This window comes from Pelophylax lessonae, assembly GCF_965119305.1.
Source record: "Pelophylax lessonae genome assembly, chromosome: 5".
Classification (NCBI taxonomy): Eukaryota; Metazoa; Chordata; class Amphibia; order Anura; family Ranidae; genus Pelophylax; species Pelophylax lessonae.
Genome location: NC_138772.1, coordinates 240,126,750 through 240,143,905, shown reverse-complemented (window position 1 = coordinate 240,143,905; position 17,156 = coordinate 240,126,750). Strand labels below are relative to the sequence as shown.

Here is a 17,156-nt window from a genome sequence, read left to right as displayed (position 1 = left end):
GGCTGCCGTTTTGTTGTAGCCTGTGTATTCCCATACACAGCGGCCATGTTTGTTTAGTCCGGCGGACATTTTCTTGTGATTTGCCATTACAAATAGCAGTGGCCATGACAGTGGAGCCCTATGGGTGGCGATTTTGGTGATGGTAGCCCCTCCTTATCACCTGGGGCTAACTCCTGGATCATTTAGATTCCTGGTCGCCGCACGTGTAGTGCAGATTCTCCTGGTGGTTGCAGGTGCCTTTGTCGGTGGGTGGTGAGCCTGATGGGGTCCTCTCCTTCTCTCCTGAGGATCGCTCTGTGCCTTGTGCTTGCCGACTAGGTGGTGCTGCCAGCATGGTGGAAGTTGTCCCTTAGTGTGTTACACATTTTTGTGGTATCCCCCTGGTGACTCATGAAGTTTTTGGGTCACGTTTCCCCACCTGATCCCCTCTCTGAGGCTGCCGGGCCCTCCAGGTCCCAACCATCCATCCAGTCACTGACTGCGGTCCTGGAGTCCCTTGTGTCCCAGGTGGAGGCGGCTTGTGGGCGACGAGCTAGCAAAAAGTGCCCCCCACCTTCCCCTGCCTCATCTGTCACTGCGGACATGGGTCACCCTTCTGGGTCTGCGAGCAAGCGACTGGAATCTTCTGATAATGAGGATGATTTCTCCATGTCTGAAAACGCGTACGAAAAGGAGCTGGTGGTTGCACTATTTGTATCTGTGCGTGAGACCCTGAAGATGGAGGACGCAGCTGAAGCTGCAATGGAGGCGCAGGTACCCTTTGACATTCACAAGCCATCCAGAGTGGCAAAGGTGTTTCCTTTCTCCGCCTTTTTATTTTTAAAGATATGTTTATTAGGGTTTTACCGAGAAAAAAAAGCAACAGACAGCAGAAAAGCAGTCGCAACTGCAATCAACAAAAAAAACAAACAAAACTCAACAGTGCCTCCAGGTCTCACTTTACAAATTACATGCATTGAGTGGAATACAACTTTAGCATTAAAGTCCGATTTCGATATTCAATAAAGCATATCAATTTTCAGCATATCCCTCAGCCATGTAAAAAGACAGTGATAATGGTGACATTATAAACTAACCTCTCAAGCTCAGACGACAAGGTGATGGGGCTGGAAACCCATCTATTCCAAATCTTATCAAAAAGGAGAGGGGGCTTTCTTAGTTTAAAGGTGAGTTTGTATAGAGGTGAGCTATTGTTGACCAATTGGAGCCAAGTGGCTATAGTAGGTCCCAAAGTTCCCTTCCAGCTCAGGAGGATAGCCTCTTTAGCAAAAAAGTATAGAATATGCAATAATCGCTTAGTGTACCTGGAAAACATCAGATCGTCAAAGACACCCAGTAGACAATTTTTAGGATGTAAGATGTTGGGGACACCAAGGACAGTGGATAAAAAGGAGTCCACTGCAGACCAGGGATGATCGAACGGTTCGGGTCGACCATCGGTTCGACCCGAACATTGGGTGTTCGAAATTCGGCCGAATTCCAAACTTTTTGTGGTAAAAGTTCGGAATTCGTTCACCCGAACCACCCAAAATGCAATGGGACAGGAACTGGGCTTTAAAAGCCTGTGATTGGCCCAGAAACGTGAGTAAAAGACAATGAGGGGGCAGGAGTCTGCTAGGAACGTGATTGGAGTGACTACGGGGACCAGAGGCTAATCAGGAGTGAATACACCCCCCAGTATATAACATAGCCCCGCCTAACCTCTAGCACTGTAATACAGAGGCTTTGGAAGAGAGTGGAAGCATTTGTGTTTCTCCTGCTGTGTTAAACAACGTTTGCTGCATAGCCGATTGCTTGTAAAGCTCCAGATCAGCAGAAGAGCAGTCAGCTTACAGAAAGATTGTCAGTGTAGTTAGAAATACAGCGATTGTGCTGTTTGAGTTAGAAAAAAAAATTATTTAAAGGGACAGTGTCAGTTAGAAATAATCTTCTGCTGTATGGAGCTGTTCTTTTAGTGTGAGGAAAGGCATATGCAGTGTAGTTAGGGTACTATATACCACTATAGTTAGATTCAATAATCTGTTTTTTGTAGGGATACTTTTAAGTGTCAGGGTTCCGTCTAGTGAGCACGTTGCACTGCTGATATATCTACAGCAGGTATACGTGCTTGCTAGTCAGCTATTATGAAAAATACATTTCAGCGATACACACATCTGCTGTATTTAGCGACAACTTTGGGTCGCATAGCAGTGTGCGTTTTGCAGGTGAATTTCACCACACAGAGTTGCCAAAGCCTTAGTGACAACTTAACAGCTGTTCTTGTTGTAAGCTTAAGTCCACTGCAAAAGGCTTTGCTACTCTGCGTCACACACACCTGCTGTATTCAGCGACAACTTTGGGTCGCATAGCAGTGTGCGTTTTGCAGGTGAATTTCACTGCGCAGAGTTGCCAAAGCCTCAGTGACAACTTAACGGCTGTTCTTGTTGTAAGCTTAAGTCCACTGCAAAAGGCTTTGCTACTCTGCGTCACACACATCTGCTGTATTTAGCGACAACTTTGGGTCGCATAGCAGTGTGCATTTTGCAGGTGAATTTCACAGCGCAGAGTTGCCAAAGCCTCAGTGACAACGGCTGTTCTTGTTGTAAGCTTAAGTCCACTGCAAAAGGCTTTGCTACTCTGCGTCACACACATCTGCTGTATTTAGCGACAAATTTGGGTCGCATAGCAGTGTGCGTTTTGCAGGTGAATTTCACCGCACAGAGTTTCCAAAACCTCAGTGACAACTTAACGGCTGTTCTTGTTATAAGCTTAAGTCCACTGCAAAAGGCTTTGCTACTCTGCATCACACACATCTGCTGTATTTAGCGCAACTTTGGGTCGCATAGCAGTGTGCGTTTTGCAGGTGAATTTCACCGCGCAGAGTTGACAAAGCCTCAGTGACAACTTAATGGCTGTTCTTGTTGTAAGCTTAAGTCCACTGCAAAAGGCTTTGCTACTCTGCGTCACACACATCTGCTGTATTTAGCGACAACTTTGGGTCGCATAGCAGTGTGCGTCTTGCAGGTGATTTTCACATCGCACAGTTGATAAAGCCTCAGTGACAACTATGTCAGGTAGACCAAGCGAAGGCATACGTGGCCCTGCTGCGGAAAGGGGCACATCTTCTAGGGTGTCTAGAGGCAAGGATGGACGTGGTGGTCAGTCCTCAGCCAGGCCACCATTTCGATTGTTCTCCCGCAGTGACCAAGCTATACGTCCACAGTACATACAGGAGGTGGTGGACTATATTACCAAACCCTCATCATCGTCATCATCAGCAACTACAGTGACCCAGGCAGAGAAAAGTGGTCAGTCTTCTGCAATTGGCAGAGCAAATAAAGATGAGTCCATGTCCACCTCAAGTCCTCCCTTAGACCCAACTTCAGACATGGCAGAGGAGTCAGCTGAGCTGTTTGACCACAGTGTCGGCCATCTACTCCTGCCTGATGCTCAGTCCTTTATGAGTCTGATGTTGGGTCTGAGGTTCAGGAGGAGGCAGAGCAAGCAAGAGGGGAGAGCAGACGGCCCACTCCATCTAAGGCCGCACCTGTTGTCTCCCGGGCCACGCCTGATGCTCAGTCCTTTATGAGTCTGATGTTGGGTCTGAGGTTAAGGAGGAGGCAGAGCAAGCAAGAGGGGAGAGCAGACGGCCCACTCCATCTAAGGCCGCACCTGTTGTCTCCCGGGCCACGCCTGATGCTCAGTCCTTTATGGAGTCTGATGTTGGGTCTGAGGTTCAGGAGGAGGCAGAGCAAGCAAGAGGGGAGAGCAGACGGCCCACTCCATCTAAGGCTGCACCTGTTGTCTCCCGGGCCACTATACAAACCTCTTCTTGCTGGGCCTTTTTTGAGACATCTCATGCAGATCTAACAGTTGCGATCTGCAAGATTTGTCATAAGGGAATAAAACGTGGCAAAAAGGTCAACCATTTGGGTACAAGCTGCCTAACCAGGCATTTGACAACCCACCACTTGGCCGTTGGCAGGAGCATTTGAATAACCTGAAAAAAGGCCAAAGATCGGTCAGTCGGCCTCCTAGTCCTCCTCGTGCTCCTCCTCGTGCTCCACCTGCACATCAGCCTGTCCCTGCTATAGTCACTCGTCACCTGTTTGGCAGCCTCCACTGACAGGGATGATGATATAGCACGCAGTGTTGCATCTACCTCCAGCACACCACCAGCTGTAACATCTAGATGGCAAATTTTGATTCCACACATGCTGGAACGAAAAAAAAAAAGTATGCTCCCCACCACCCACATGCCCAGCGTCTAAACAGTAGTTTGGCAAAACTACTGGCTCTGCAACTCTTACCATTTAACCTGGTAGAGTCTGCTCCCTTCCGCAACTTTGCAAAATGTGCAGTTCCACAGTGGCAGGTGCCAAGTCGGCATTACTTTGCCCGTAAGGCCCTGCCATCCCTTAAACAACAAATGGCGTCCGCAAGACGTGTAACATCACAAATAAGTAACTGTCAGAATTGAGCAACTAAATCAAACAAGTGTAACTTATTCATCTTATCGGGTGTACCTGAAGACCATATAGGGGGAACCTAGTCCCCGCTGTGGGAAAAAAGGGGATTGGGAAGGACAGAGGGGAGGAAAGGGGTAAGCAAAATATTATTGGACAGGCATGTGCGTAGTTTTACCAGGAGTTATATGGAGACTCAATAAGTAAATGAGTCATAAAAGGAGTGTCTGATGGAGTTGCAAAATTCCTTCCCTCTTTTTCTTCTCCATTCATTCATTTAAATGGAGTCCAAAGCAAACAAGGTCTTAAGGCCCGTACACACGTACCGATCGTCGGCCGAAAAGCTTCGGCCGACGACCGATCTGCCGATTGTAGGCTTGTTAGTATGATGCCTCCGACAGCCGACACCGCACATTCGGCCGAAAAGAATCTGTCATGCAAGCATTAAAATTTTTGTATGCCGACACCAGAGCGGCCGATTGTTCGCCAGTCAGTACAGAATTCGGCCGACAGACCGCAGATTTGCAAGACTGGGCATGCTCAGAAAAGAAAAAACACAGGGAAAGTTAACCATTACATGACATCACTTCTGCAGTTGGCTGTAGTCGGCGGACAAAATTCTTGTGCTGTCTTTGCACTTTTCAACAGACACCGACAGCCCGGGTACAAAAGACGGCCGATCGTTCGCCGACGATCAGTACGTGTGTACGGGGCTTTACTCATTTTTAAAGCAGAAGGGTCATACTGCTGTATTGAAAATTGGTCTTTGGGTTGTGATGCAAACATAAGCAGGCACAGATTTGTGAAAAGGCAACACAAGCATGGCTCAGAAAAAGTCTAGGGATAGCAGGCTTCATCAAATTAAACATATTATGTAGGTCTGTAAACTTCTACTTTAAGAAACAATTTCAATTTACTGAATTTTACATTTTTTTTATTTTTTTTTAACATCATTAAGTGATTTATAGAATTTTTATGGGTGATGGGAAAATCATGGTGTTTCTATCAATAAATGTATTTCTATTTGAAAAACACCTGTGTGTTTTCTATAAAGATAAACACGATCCAAGAATAAAACGAAGATGTAAACTTAGGTACAGTACTATGAAGAAAAAACGGTCTGTGCATGACACTTGATCCCCAAGAGCTTTTTTAAAATGGCTATACTGTTGTAGAGCTTTGCCCTAGCACTATTTTAAATCAGTGTTTGATTTCAGTGGCCATACTTCACTCCATGAGGTTTATTGCTGGGATGACCAATACCCTTCTGCTTGCTGAAAAGGAGAGATGGATCTCTATTTATTCCAACCAGTCACCATGGATGGGAAAAAAACATTAACAAAAATGTAAAAAGCGTAATAAATAAAATAACAAAAACAATTGAAAAAATACACTCCTTGCTTTTACCCTCATTGACTCAGTTAAAACTGACACACTGTATGAAACTTGCATGTATTGCATGAGCAACACACACTCATGTAAGCATTCGAAATACAATTTATTTTTCCTTTGTGGATTCTTCAACAAAGCTTTCCTATGCATATAGTAATGGCATGTTGAAATGGAGCACAGCTCTCCTAAACCGAAAAACTTGAAATGCAAAAAGTTAGATGATATGAATCCAACATGTTTTTAAATATACACAAAAAAGGGAGAGGGAAGGCTTTGGGACTGAAGAGATTAACATATTACCTGTTTGACATGATGACATGATATCTCAAAGACAAAAAAGAAAAAAAAATCCACTCCCCTGCATTGTTGAGAATATAATTTTACCATATTCTACACATTTATGTATACGAATAATAAATGAATAGTGCTTTGTGAACATTTTTTATTCTTCTGTCATAGGATCAAGTTCGCTGGATAATGAGGTAGAGGATGTTACACATCCATGCAACCCAAACCCGTGTCCATTGAATCATTTGTGTGAGGTGAACAGAAAAGAATGTCTTCCTGGAGAACCATGCCTTCCACATTCCTGTGCTCAAGGTAATTGTTTTTGCTGGTTTTCATTATAGAAAGTTGCCAAGAAACCAGTTCGCAAATGAGTCTAAAGATACTCTTTAGAAGTTTAACTTTACACGTTTTACTTTTCTTCTTACTACAATTTTCATAGAGTACTAACAATATATTTTACCATGACAGTTTTGCTAGTCATTCCTTTGTAGTGCCACTACCTACCAGAAACGGCTCATGCACGATTAAGGTTGAATGCCGCAAATCAATGAAGGGGGCGGGAACTGGACCATAAACTGGAAACTAATGTTCTATTTTGAACATTTAGGTCTTGTCAGGGACTCAATACCCTGCGCAGGTGCACTGGCGTCACTAACCAGCGAATGCCTATTCGCATGCACTGAGGCTACCTTGGTAGAGTTCGAGGCTACCTTTGCGGAGTTCAAGGCTACCTTGGTGGAAGTTCGAGGCTACCTCGGTAGAGTTCGAGGCTACCTCAGTGTAGTTCGAGGATACCAAATTGGCACCAAAATGGCCTATTTAAACACAGCTGTCACTCTAGGTGATTGCTGTGTTGTCTTCAGCTCTCCTGTATCCTGTGCCTGTTATATCCGCTTTTCCTGTTTACCTGACCCGGCTTGTCTTTGGATTCTGATTACCTGCTGCCTGCCTGATCTTGGCTTGTCCTGACTATCCTCCTGTCTCGTCCTGATCTGTTAACCTGCTACCGGCTATTGGTCCTGGACCTGTTCCTGGCTCTCCCAGGGAATCCGGGGGGGCCGCGACCTGGTGTTAGCAAGTCCATCCCCACCATCTGGGGCCCTGGTGAAAACCGGCTAACACTTAGACTTACTCCTCCTACGTCAGGCTCTGCCACGCTACCCCGTGACAGTACAACACAGCCATGACTGAGCCTGCTAGAGGAGCCTCTCCTATGGACGACATCTGCCAGCACCTTGCGCCCTTACCCAAGCCGTTAAGTCACTGCAAGAGGCTATACCCAGCTGGAGAGGCGTGTTCAGTCCCTAACCCCCTCCACGGACCCTACAGTTTCTGCTGCTTCCATGGCTCCCTCCGGGAATCCCTCCGGTCCGACGGTGGTGATGCTGCCTCCTGAGTCAAGGGTCCCTACGCCGGAAAGGTTTTCTGGGGATCGGAGCAAGTTTAGAGCCTTCCACAATGCCTGCGATCTGTACTTCTCCCTGCAACCACGAACCTTCTCCTTGGAAGCAACCAAAGTGGGGTTCATCATATCCCTGCTTCAAGGTGAACCTCAGTCCTGGGCTCACCGCCTGCTTGAAGAACGCAGTAACCAGCTGGACTCCATGTTGGCTTTCTTTAACGCAATGACGCAGTTATACGAAGACCCGCAGCGCACTGCTACCGCAGAAACCGCGCTCACTTCACTTCAACAAGGCCGTAGAGCTGTAGGGGATTACGTCACTGATTTCAGGCGTTGGAGTATGGACACTCACTGGAACGACGCAGCCTTGCGACATCAGTTCCGCCTGGGTCTTTCAGAAAACTTGAAAGATGAACTGGCCCGAGTGGGTATACCCGAGACCTTGGAGGCATTAATCACCCTGGCCATACAGATAGACCGCCGACTCCGTGAGCGTAGAGCAGAGAGGTCCACGCAGCAGACCCGCCCAGTCTGGATGTTGCCACGGGTTCCTAATCCCGTCCACACCTTCTCCTCCGGTGCCTGTTCCAGCAACACTGCTCCGGTTACTCCTGAATCAGATACGTCAGAGCCGATACAACTTGGTCTTATGCGTCCTTCCTTATCAACAGAAGAACGCTCACGACGATGTAAGAACAACCTGTGTCTGTACTGCGGAGAGGCCGGACACTTTGTACGCTCATGCCCAGCAAAGATGCGTAAATGTCTTTTCTATATCCCCCTCAAGTTATCCAGTTTCTGTCAACAATACCACTCACCTGGCTCTCTCTATCTCATTCCAGCTTCCAGAAGGCCCGATCCCGGTCACTGCTATTATTGATTCTGGGGCATGCAGCTGCTTCATTGACCTTACCTTTGCTGCTCATGAACGCATCCCACTTCGACCCAAGTCGCAGGGACTCTCCATCTTCCTAGCGGATGGGTCCAACATCAAGTCTGGACCAGTAACCCAAGAAACCCCTCCATTGCCTGTGGCCACTCTCGAAGGGCACAAGGAGTTGTTGTGCCTGGATGCCATCTCTTCTCCCTTGTTTCCCATTATTCTGGGGTTACCCTGGTTGCAGGCGCACAACCCTCAAATTAATTGGACTTCTGGAGACGTCAAGTTCCAGTCCCCTTACTGCCAGAATCAATGCCTGCCAGTACGCCACAGTGCTCCTAGCACCGTACTCTGTATGGACGCTGATAAGGAGATACGTTCCTCTGTCCCAGTATCTTATCACGAATACTTGGATGTCTTCAGTAAACAGGGGGCTGAGACCTTACCACCCCACCGCCCCTATGATTGTCCAATTGAATTGCTTCCGGGGGCCGAGATCCCTTTCGGACGTATCTTTCCTTTATCAGAACGAGAATTGGGTACCCTTAAAGACTATGTGATGGAGAATCTAGAGAAGGGATTCATCCGACCCTCTACTTCTCTGGCAGGAGCTAGGATCTTTTTTGTGGAGCAAAAAGACCATTCACTTCGGCCATGTGTGGACTACCGTGAGTTAAATAAAATTACGGTCAAAAACCGGTACCCCCTACCCTTGATTCCTGAACTCTTCCAGAGACTAAGAACCGCCTCTGTATTCACCAAACTGGACCTGCGGGAAGCCTACAATTTGGTCCGTATTAGGGAGGGAGACGAATGGAAGACAGCATTCCGCACCGATTCGGGCATTATGAATATTTGGTGATGCCTTTCGGGCTCTGCAATGCCCCGGCCACCTTCCAGCACTTCGTCAACGACATCTTCAGAGACTATCTGGACATCTTTGTAATTGTCTACCTGGACGATATCTTGATCTTCTCTTCCTCCCTGGCCCAGCACCGAGAACACGTTAAAAAGGTACTCCACCGACTCCGGCTACACAGGCTCTACGCAAAACCCGAGAAATGCGAATTTGAACAGCAGAGTATCCAATTCCTCAGGTTAATAATCTCCTCTGAAGGGGTCAAAATGGACCCTCAGAAGGTTTCCTCCATCCTGGATTGGCCCGCACCGGTGGATAAAAAGGGGATTCAGCGTTTCATAGGATTCGCAAATTTCTACAGGAAATTTATCAAGGGGTTCTCTTCCATCATCGCCCCTATTACCCTGCTCACCAAACAAGGTACCCGCTTCCACTGGTCTCCCGAGGCGCAAGTCGCATTTACAGATCTGAAGGAGCTGTTTACTTCTGCTCCTATCCTCAGCCACCCGGATCCTGCCCTGCCTTACATCCTCGAAGTTGACGCCTCGGAAATCGCAGTAGGAGCAGTCATCTCCCAGCGTCAAGGTCTCAAGGACCTGATTCTTCCGGTAGCTTTCTTCTCCCGTAAGCTTTCTCCTGCGAGAGGAACTATGATGTAGGGGATCGGGAACTCCTTGCCATCAAGACCTCCCTGGAGGAGTGGAGGTATCTATTGGAAGGGGCGGCACATCCCATACTCATCTACACGGATCATAAGAACCTGGAGTATTTGAGGACGGCCAAACGCCTGAGACCTCGCCAAGCAAGGTGGGCACTTTTTTTTTCCAGATTTACGTTCCATATATATTACTGACCAGGTTCCAAGAATACGAAACCCGATGCTCTCTCTCGAATGTATGACAGTTCTAAAGAAATCCTTGTACCTGACACCATCTTAAACCCAAGGTAACTTTCTGCTCTTACAGTCTGACCTTCTTACCGCTCTGAGACAAGCCACAGTAAATGCTCCCCATCCTGCTGGAACTATACTGGTACCCAGAAATGGACTGCTATGGAGAGGGGATCAAATTTTCGTTCCAGAAAGTGCTTGTGTGTCCATCCTAGGACTGTCATGACCACCCGATGGCTGGTCATTTCGGGATCCATAAGACCCTGAATCTTGTGCAGCGCACGTTCTGGTGGCCCAACTTGGAGAAGTGTTCTAAAAAATATGTTTCCTCCTGTACTGTCTGCACTCGAAGCAAGGCAACCCGAAATAAGGCATGGGGCCTGCTCAGACCACTACCAGTCCCTGACAGACCATGGAAGATGATTGCCATGGATTTCATCATGGAACTTCCTCCATCAGACGGTTATTCTGCAATCTTTGTGGTAGTAGACCGTCTGTCGAAAATGGCTCACTTCATACCACTAAGGAGGTACACCCTCCACGCTTGAGATGGTGCAGGTCTTCATCAGAGAAATTGTAAGACTCCACGGGGCCCCAATGAACATTGTGTCGGATAGAGGTGTCCAATTTACTTCTCGCTTCTTTATGTGATTCACTGAAAATCAAGCTGTCAATGTCCTCCGCATACCATCCCCAGACTAACGGGCAGATTGAGAGGACCAACCAGACCCTCGAGCAATATATCCAATGCTTCACCACCTTTGTTCAAGATGACTGGGTCTCGCTACTACCATCAGCAGAGTTCGCATACAATAATGCCAAACACTCGGCTACAGGTCAGTCCCCATTCTATGCTAACTACGGGTTTCACCCATCTTTCTTGCCCTGCTCTATTCCTGAACCTACAGTGCCAGCAGTCCGGGATATCTTGGAGTTCCTTAAGGAGAACAACAAAGTCTTACAGGATGCCATGACCAAGGCTCAGACCTCCAATAAAGAGTTCTTTGACAAAAGAAGGAGAGGTGAGTTGGTTCTCTAGCCTGGCAACCTGGTATGGTTAGCCACCACCAATCTCCGATTTGCATGCCCTTCCAAAAAACTGGCACCCAAGTTTATTGGCCCGTTCCCCGTGAGGAGAAAATTAAATGAGGTTTCTCTATCGCTCATTGACAGACGTAGTCCTCGGTGATACAGCACCTTCGGGTTATGTTGCCTCCACAGGAGTAGGACTAGACAGGAAATGAAAAATGCTCTGGCCACACCCCAGGGGCAGTCCCCGAGGGTATATCCTCTCTCTCTCCGCCACAGCAAATCAGTTTTTTTCTGTCTAGTCAGGAGTAAGGACCTAGATACCTTGCTGGGATCTTCGGTCCTGGCAGGATTTTTTTTCTTAGAAAATAATTTTTTAAGACAGCTTTTTTTCTCTAGTGTTCCTGTGAGATCTTCAAGCAAGAAAGCTGAACTGGGCGACGGGCGGGATGTTGAGATCCAGTGGTCACCCCAGTTCAGCCTACGAGCGCGTGCAGGCCATAGCTTCGCGCTGGGTCGGCCGCGACATAGTCCCACTGGACGGGGACTGACCCTGCGAGTTAAACGTCTCGCTGAAACGCCAAAGACCATGAGTCACGGCGCCCGTATTGGTCGACAGCCCTCCTACCTCGGTGGAGAGGGGTACTGTCAGGAGTTGGCGCCCGCCTGGTTCCGGTATGGTGAGTAGTATGTTCCCCCTTTCCCCCTGACGGGTCTTGTGGTGAACGCGGGCCCCTCTCTGTAATGGTAAGGATGGGTTCCCCTCTATCCTACAACATGTCACAGATCCCCCTAATTGAGTGTGATTTTTGTGTACAAGAAGCCAGGAGGCTTGGTTTGGGAGCTGACAATCTAATTGTAAAAATGTGTAAATGATTGTAGTCAGTGGCAGTACTAGAACTTTACTGTGATAGTATAAGGTATCCTACCTGTCAGTAGCCACAGGGCGATGTCTATACATGTATACTGCATTCCAGATCATTCCTCCAGCTAAGCAGATGCCTCCCGACGGCCATGGACCGCATACGGCCCGCTAGGGTCCGGTACCTCCGACCACGCTGACCACCATGAGGGTGAAGGGTTGTGAGGCCGAGATCCTTCTGCAGACATGCCGCTATTCTGTGCAGGCCGCCGCCATTGTCTGGTAGATCGCATGAGGCCGCCATTTTGGTGTAGCCTCGTGTCTCCAGCATGGGGGCGGCCATGTTTGAGGTGACTCAAACACCTCATGGAGCCAGGGGGAGGAGCCGGCAGGCGTGTTAAGGGGCGGAGCCGCCTCTTTTACCCAGGAAATAGGGCCAAAGACTTCCTGTCTGTAACAAGACAAGCACTGAGCAAGCTGATGAAAACTTCTGTGCATCAGGGATGAGCCTTGGGGTCTGTCTCTCTCTCTCTGGGGTCCAAAAAGGCAGGTAACACTGAGGGGCGCTGTTGCGACTGGGGGACACAAAAAAAAAAAAAAAGTTTTTTTTTTTACTTTGTCATTTTTTGTCGCTGGCAAGTGTCTTGTATAATCATTGACCCTGCCGCATAGGTATCCCCACCTGATCCCCTCAAGGTGGCCGCAGGACCCTCCAGTACCCCACTTGTTTTTAATGCATTATCGGCAGTTTTGGAGTCTTTGGTATCCCGGGTGGAGGTGGCTTGTCAGGGACGGGGGTCAAGTAGCGACCCCCGCCTACCCCTATTGTTTATCAGATACTTCAGATACGGATTCGGAACTGGTCAATGCAGTTGCAGGTCCCTCTTAGGGGGCTGTTGTCTCAGGTAATATCTCCTCAGCAGTGAGGAGCACGTTTCTGCCTCCGCTATAGCACAAGAGTGGTGGATGCACTAGTTGTGTCCGTCCGGGAAACCTTTAGTCTTGAGGTTACACCGGCAGAGGTAGCTGAGACTGAGATTCCTTTTTGGTACTTGTTAGCCTACCAAAAGGCGCGAAGGATTTTCCTTTACCCAAATGGGGTCGTTTTGAAACGAACCCCTGTTATTTCCAAACGCATGGCTAGGTGCTATCCGTTTGAGGAATTCCTCTTTATAGGATAGATGGTACCACCTGCGGTCTTGCCACAGACTGTTAGGATAAAAAGACCTTGTAACTAACAAGGACCTTCCTTTTCTGCTCATATAGAGTTGTTCGTTCCGCGAGGGCGAGCGATAAGGCGAAACCCTCCAAAGCCCCTTTAGAGGGGTTTCAAAGGGCGCTGGTCGGGTAAACAAAGAGTCCGGCTCAGCCAAGCCTGAAGAATATAGCCTGATGCGCCCCTACCCATCTCTGGGGTGGGGGGGGGGATGTCTTCACCGGTTTCTGGAGGACACAGGATCGAGTTTCGATCACTTCCACCGGTGCGATTCTTCCCTTCTAACATTGAACGGTTTCAGGGGTTCTATTCAAACCTATTCACAATGCCCAGGAAAGAGGGCAAGGTGCGTCCAAATCTGGACTTGGGATGAAATAGAGTCCATCCGTACAGTGGTGGCCTCCCTGCATCAAAGAGATTTCCTGGCGTCCATAGACATATAGGATGCCTATCTTTATATCCACATCATCGCAGGACATCAGCGTTTTTTTAGCTTTCCCAAAGATCATCCCTGGTTCCCACCAGGAGACTGAACTATCTGGGCCTAAGGTTGGATACATCCTGGACAAGAGAGTTTCTCCTTGCTGGGAAACTCCAGAAGGTTCAGTCAACGATTCGGATGTTACTGTCCGTCAATTGGCTGTGACTGATGGTGGCCTTCTTAGAGGCAGTACCGTATACCCAGTCTCATACCCGAATTCTCCTGAAGGAGATTCTTTTTTAATGGAATCAGAATTCCGATTCCCTGGACAATCAGATCCGGTTGAGCGAGCGGACCAGGAAGTCTCCGATGCTCAACCAGGGGAAGTCGTTTCTTCCGATAATATCCAGATTACCAATAAGGGTATCGGAACTGAGAGCGATCAGATTTTGTCTGATTTACTGGATCGAGCAGCTCTAGAGCAGCCCGATTCGGATCCAATCGCATATGGCCTCTTCATCCAGAGGTTTTTCCCTAGCTGTCCCTTCATTGGGACATCCCGGATGTGGATCTGTTGGCACCTTGGCCTAACAGGAAGGTGCGGAGGTTTGTAGCTCGCGCCACGATCCTCTAGCGGACGCAGCAGAAATGCTGATCGCCCCGTGGGGGCAGTATCAGCTACGGCATGCCTTCCATTCTCTCAAGTTGCTGCAGGAACTTCTTCGCAGGATAGAGGTGGAGGGAATTCCAGTTATTCTGGAAATTCCGGATTGACCTCGTCAAGCCTGGTACGCCGACTTGGCGAGGCTAGTCGCGGACGCTCCTTGGAGACTTCCTCTCAGGGAGTATTTGCGGTCTCAGGGACCGATCTTCCATCTTGCTTTACAGTCGCTGGCTTAATGGCCTGGCCATTGAGACCCAGGTACTGAAGGACAAGGGAGTGTCAGCTTCAGTTATTCCTACCTCCAGTTAAAGCAAGGAAAGCGACTTCCAGCACATGGAAGTCTTATATTGCATGGTGTGAATCTATTGGATTTCCCCCACAGACCTATTCGGTGACCCGAATTTTGGTCTGTCTGCAACAAGGGGTTGAGCAGAAACTATCCTTGAGCACGATCAAGGGTCAGGTTTTCGGCGTTAGCAATCTTCTTTCAAGAAACCTTTGGCTAATCATTCCTTGGTGCGGAATTTCATCCAGGGGGTGCGACATCTGGCTCCGCCAGTGTGCGCACCCTTACCGCCTGGTATCTTAATTTAGTGTGGTCGGTTCTTCAGAAACTTCTCTTTGAAGATATTAGGGAGATTCCCTTGCTTACATTCCCAGAAGGTGGCCTTCTTGGTGGCCATTACTTCTGTACGCAGGGTGTCAGAACTGGCCGCATTATCCTGTCGTTCCCCAGATCTGGTGGTTCATAGGGATAAGGTGGTTCTTCTTCCGAATCCATCCTTCCTTCCTAAAGTGGTTTTCGTAAGACGGACTCACTTTTTGTGATCACGGATAGCCCTTGAAGGGGGTTGCCTGTGTCTGCCGCGACCATATCTACATGGATCAGTCAGACGGTGGTACAGGCTTATTCTATTAAGGGTCGGAATCCTCCGTTCCCTGTTAGGGCGCACTTCACTCGAGCGCTCAGTACTTCCTGGGCCTTTCGCCATCAGGCGTCAGTGGTCCAGGTATGTAAAGCGGCCACCTGGTCGTCGGTACATACCTTTACAAAATTTTATAAAATTGATGTGATGGCATCGGCGGATGCCTCATTTGGCTGCAAGGTTTTGCAGGCCGCAATTTGAGGAGACCGGTGGTCTACCTCGAGGGTTTTTTTCTGTTTGAAAATTTTTTTGTTGAGTCTCATCATTAAGGATGAGCATTGTAAACTTCTAGTTGGCACCGGTTGGGCCTTCTAGATTTGGATTTGATTTCCATTTTCCCACCCCTCATTTGTGATACTGCTCTGGGACTTCCCGAAGGTGCTGTATCACCGAGGACTACGTCTGTCAATGAGCGATAGAGAAAAATGGATTTTTGTAAAATCTTACCGTAAAATCCTTTTCTCTTAGCTCATTGACAGACGTAGTACCCGCCCCTCTGTTTTTGAGTTGGGTTGGGTTAAATTCTCTAAGCACTGCTTTTGTGACATAACTGATTTGCTGTGGCGGAGAGAGAGAGGATATACCCTCGGGGACTGCCCCTGGGGTGTGGCCAGAGCATTTTTCATTTCCTGTCTAGTCCTACTCCTGTGGAGGCAACATAACCCGAAGGTGCTGTATCACCGAGGACTACGTCTGTCAATGAGCTAAGAGAAAAGGATTTTACGGTAAGATTTTACAAAAATCCATTTATCTTACGAATTGACGCTTCCCGATTCCCTCAAGATCCATCCAGTCTTCCACGTTTCACTTTCGAAACCTGCAGTACCTGATTCCTTTCCTGGTAGAAGTTCGGAACCACCTGCTCCTGTCACCATCAACGGGGACGAAGAATTTGAGGTGGAGGCCATCCTAGACTGAAGAAGGCGAAGGAACCAGCTACAATACCTGGTTAAGTGGAGGGGCTAGGGCCCCGAAGAAAATTCCTGGGAACCGGTACAGAATTTCCATGCCCAGGACTTAATCCGGAATTTTTTCCGCAACCATCCCCACAAAAGGAACCTTTTGGGCACCCGGAGGTTGCCCTTAAGGGGGGGGCAATGTCAGGGACTCAATACCCTGCGCAGGCGCACTGGCGTCGCTAACCGGCGAACGCCTATGCGCATGCGCTGAGGCTATCTTTGTGGAGTTCGAGGCTACCTTTGTGGAGTTCGAGGCTACCTTTGTGGTGTTCGAGGCTACCTTTGTGGAGTTAAAGGCTACCTTTGTGGAGTTAAAGGCTACCTTTGTGGAGTTCGAGGCTACCTTTGTGGAAGTTTGAGGCTACCTCGGTAGAGTTTGAGGCTACCTCGGTAGAGTTTGAGGCTACCTCGGTAGAGTTTGAGGCTACCTCGGTAGAGTTTGAGGCTACCTCGGTAGAGTTTGAGGCTACCTCGGTAGAGTTCGAGGCTACCTCGGTAGAGTTGTTTTGGTGCCTCAAACCAAAGATAATGGGACTTTATGGGCAAGTGGATGGTAATACAAATATGTGAATAAAGTATATGCAGAATGATGGTAGTAAAAATAAAACAATAATTTATTAACAACAAATGCTATTAAACAACGCATTGGTGAACAATGTGCTTGGGGGAAGACCCAAGTGTGAAGGAAGTAACAAAGGGGATGATTCAAGAAGAATCAGTGACAGTAGTGCAATAGTGACATATCATGAGGATTTTTTGGCTGTTTTCCAATGGATGTTGTAGGGACATTGGTCCCCCAAAAAATCCCTGTTTTGTTGACGCGTTTCGGCTCTATCATGGGCCTTTTTCAAAGCGTTAGGTCACTCTATTCTTAAATCTATAGGAATAATATACGAGATTGTTTAGGTCCTTGTTTGTATCGTC

General features: G+C 48.1%; 1 protein-coding gene across 3 annotated transcripts in view; it reads left to right on the top strand.

Moving 5' to 3' along the window:
• Positions 1–17,156, top strand: part of RECK (reversion inducing cysteine rich protein with kazal motifs) — a gene marked incomplete at its 3' end in the record, with an annotated part of 1,214,950 nt that overhangs the window by 874,493 nt on the left and 323,301 nt on the right. For all 3 annotated transcript variants that reach the window (XM_082258598.1, XM_082258597.1, XM_082258599.1), the window contains exon 13: positions 6,297–6,437. In XM_082258598.1, coding sequence (XP_082114724.1) covers positions 6,297–6,437 — 141 coding nt within the window. The remainder of the gene's footprint in view (positions 1–6,296; positions 6,438–17,156) is intronic.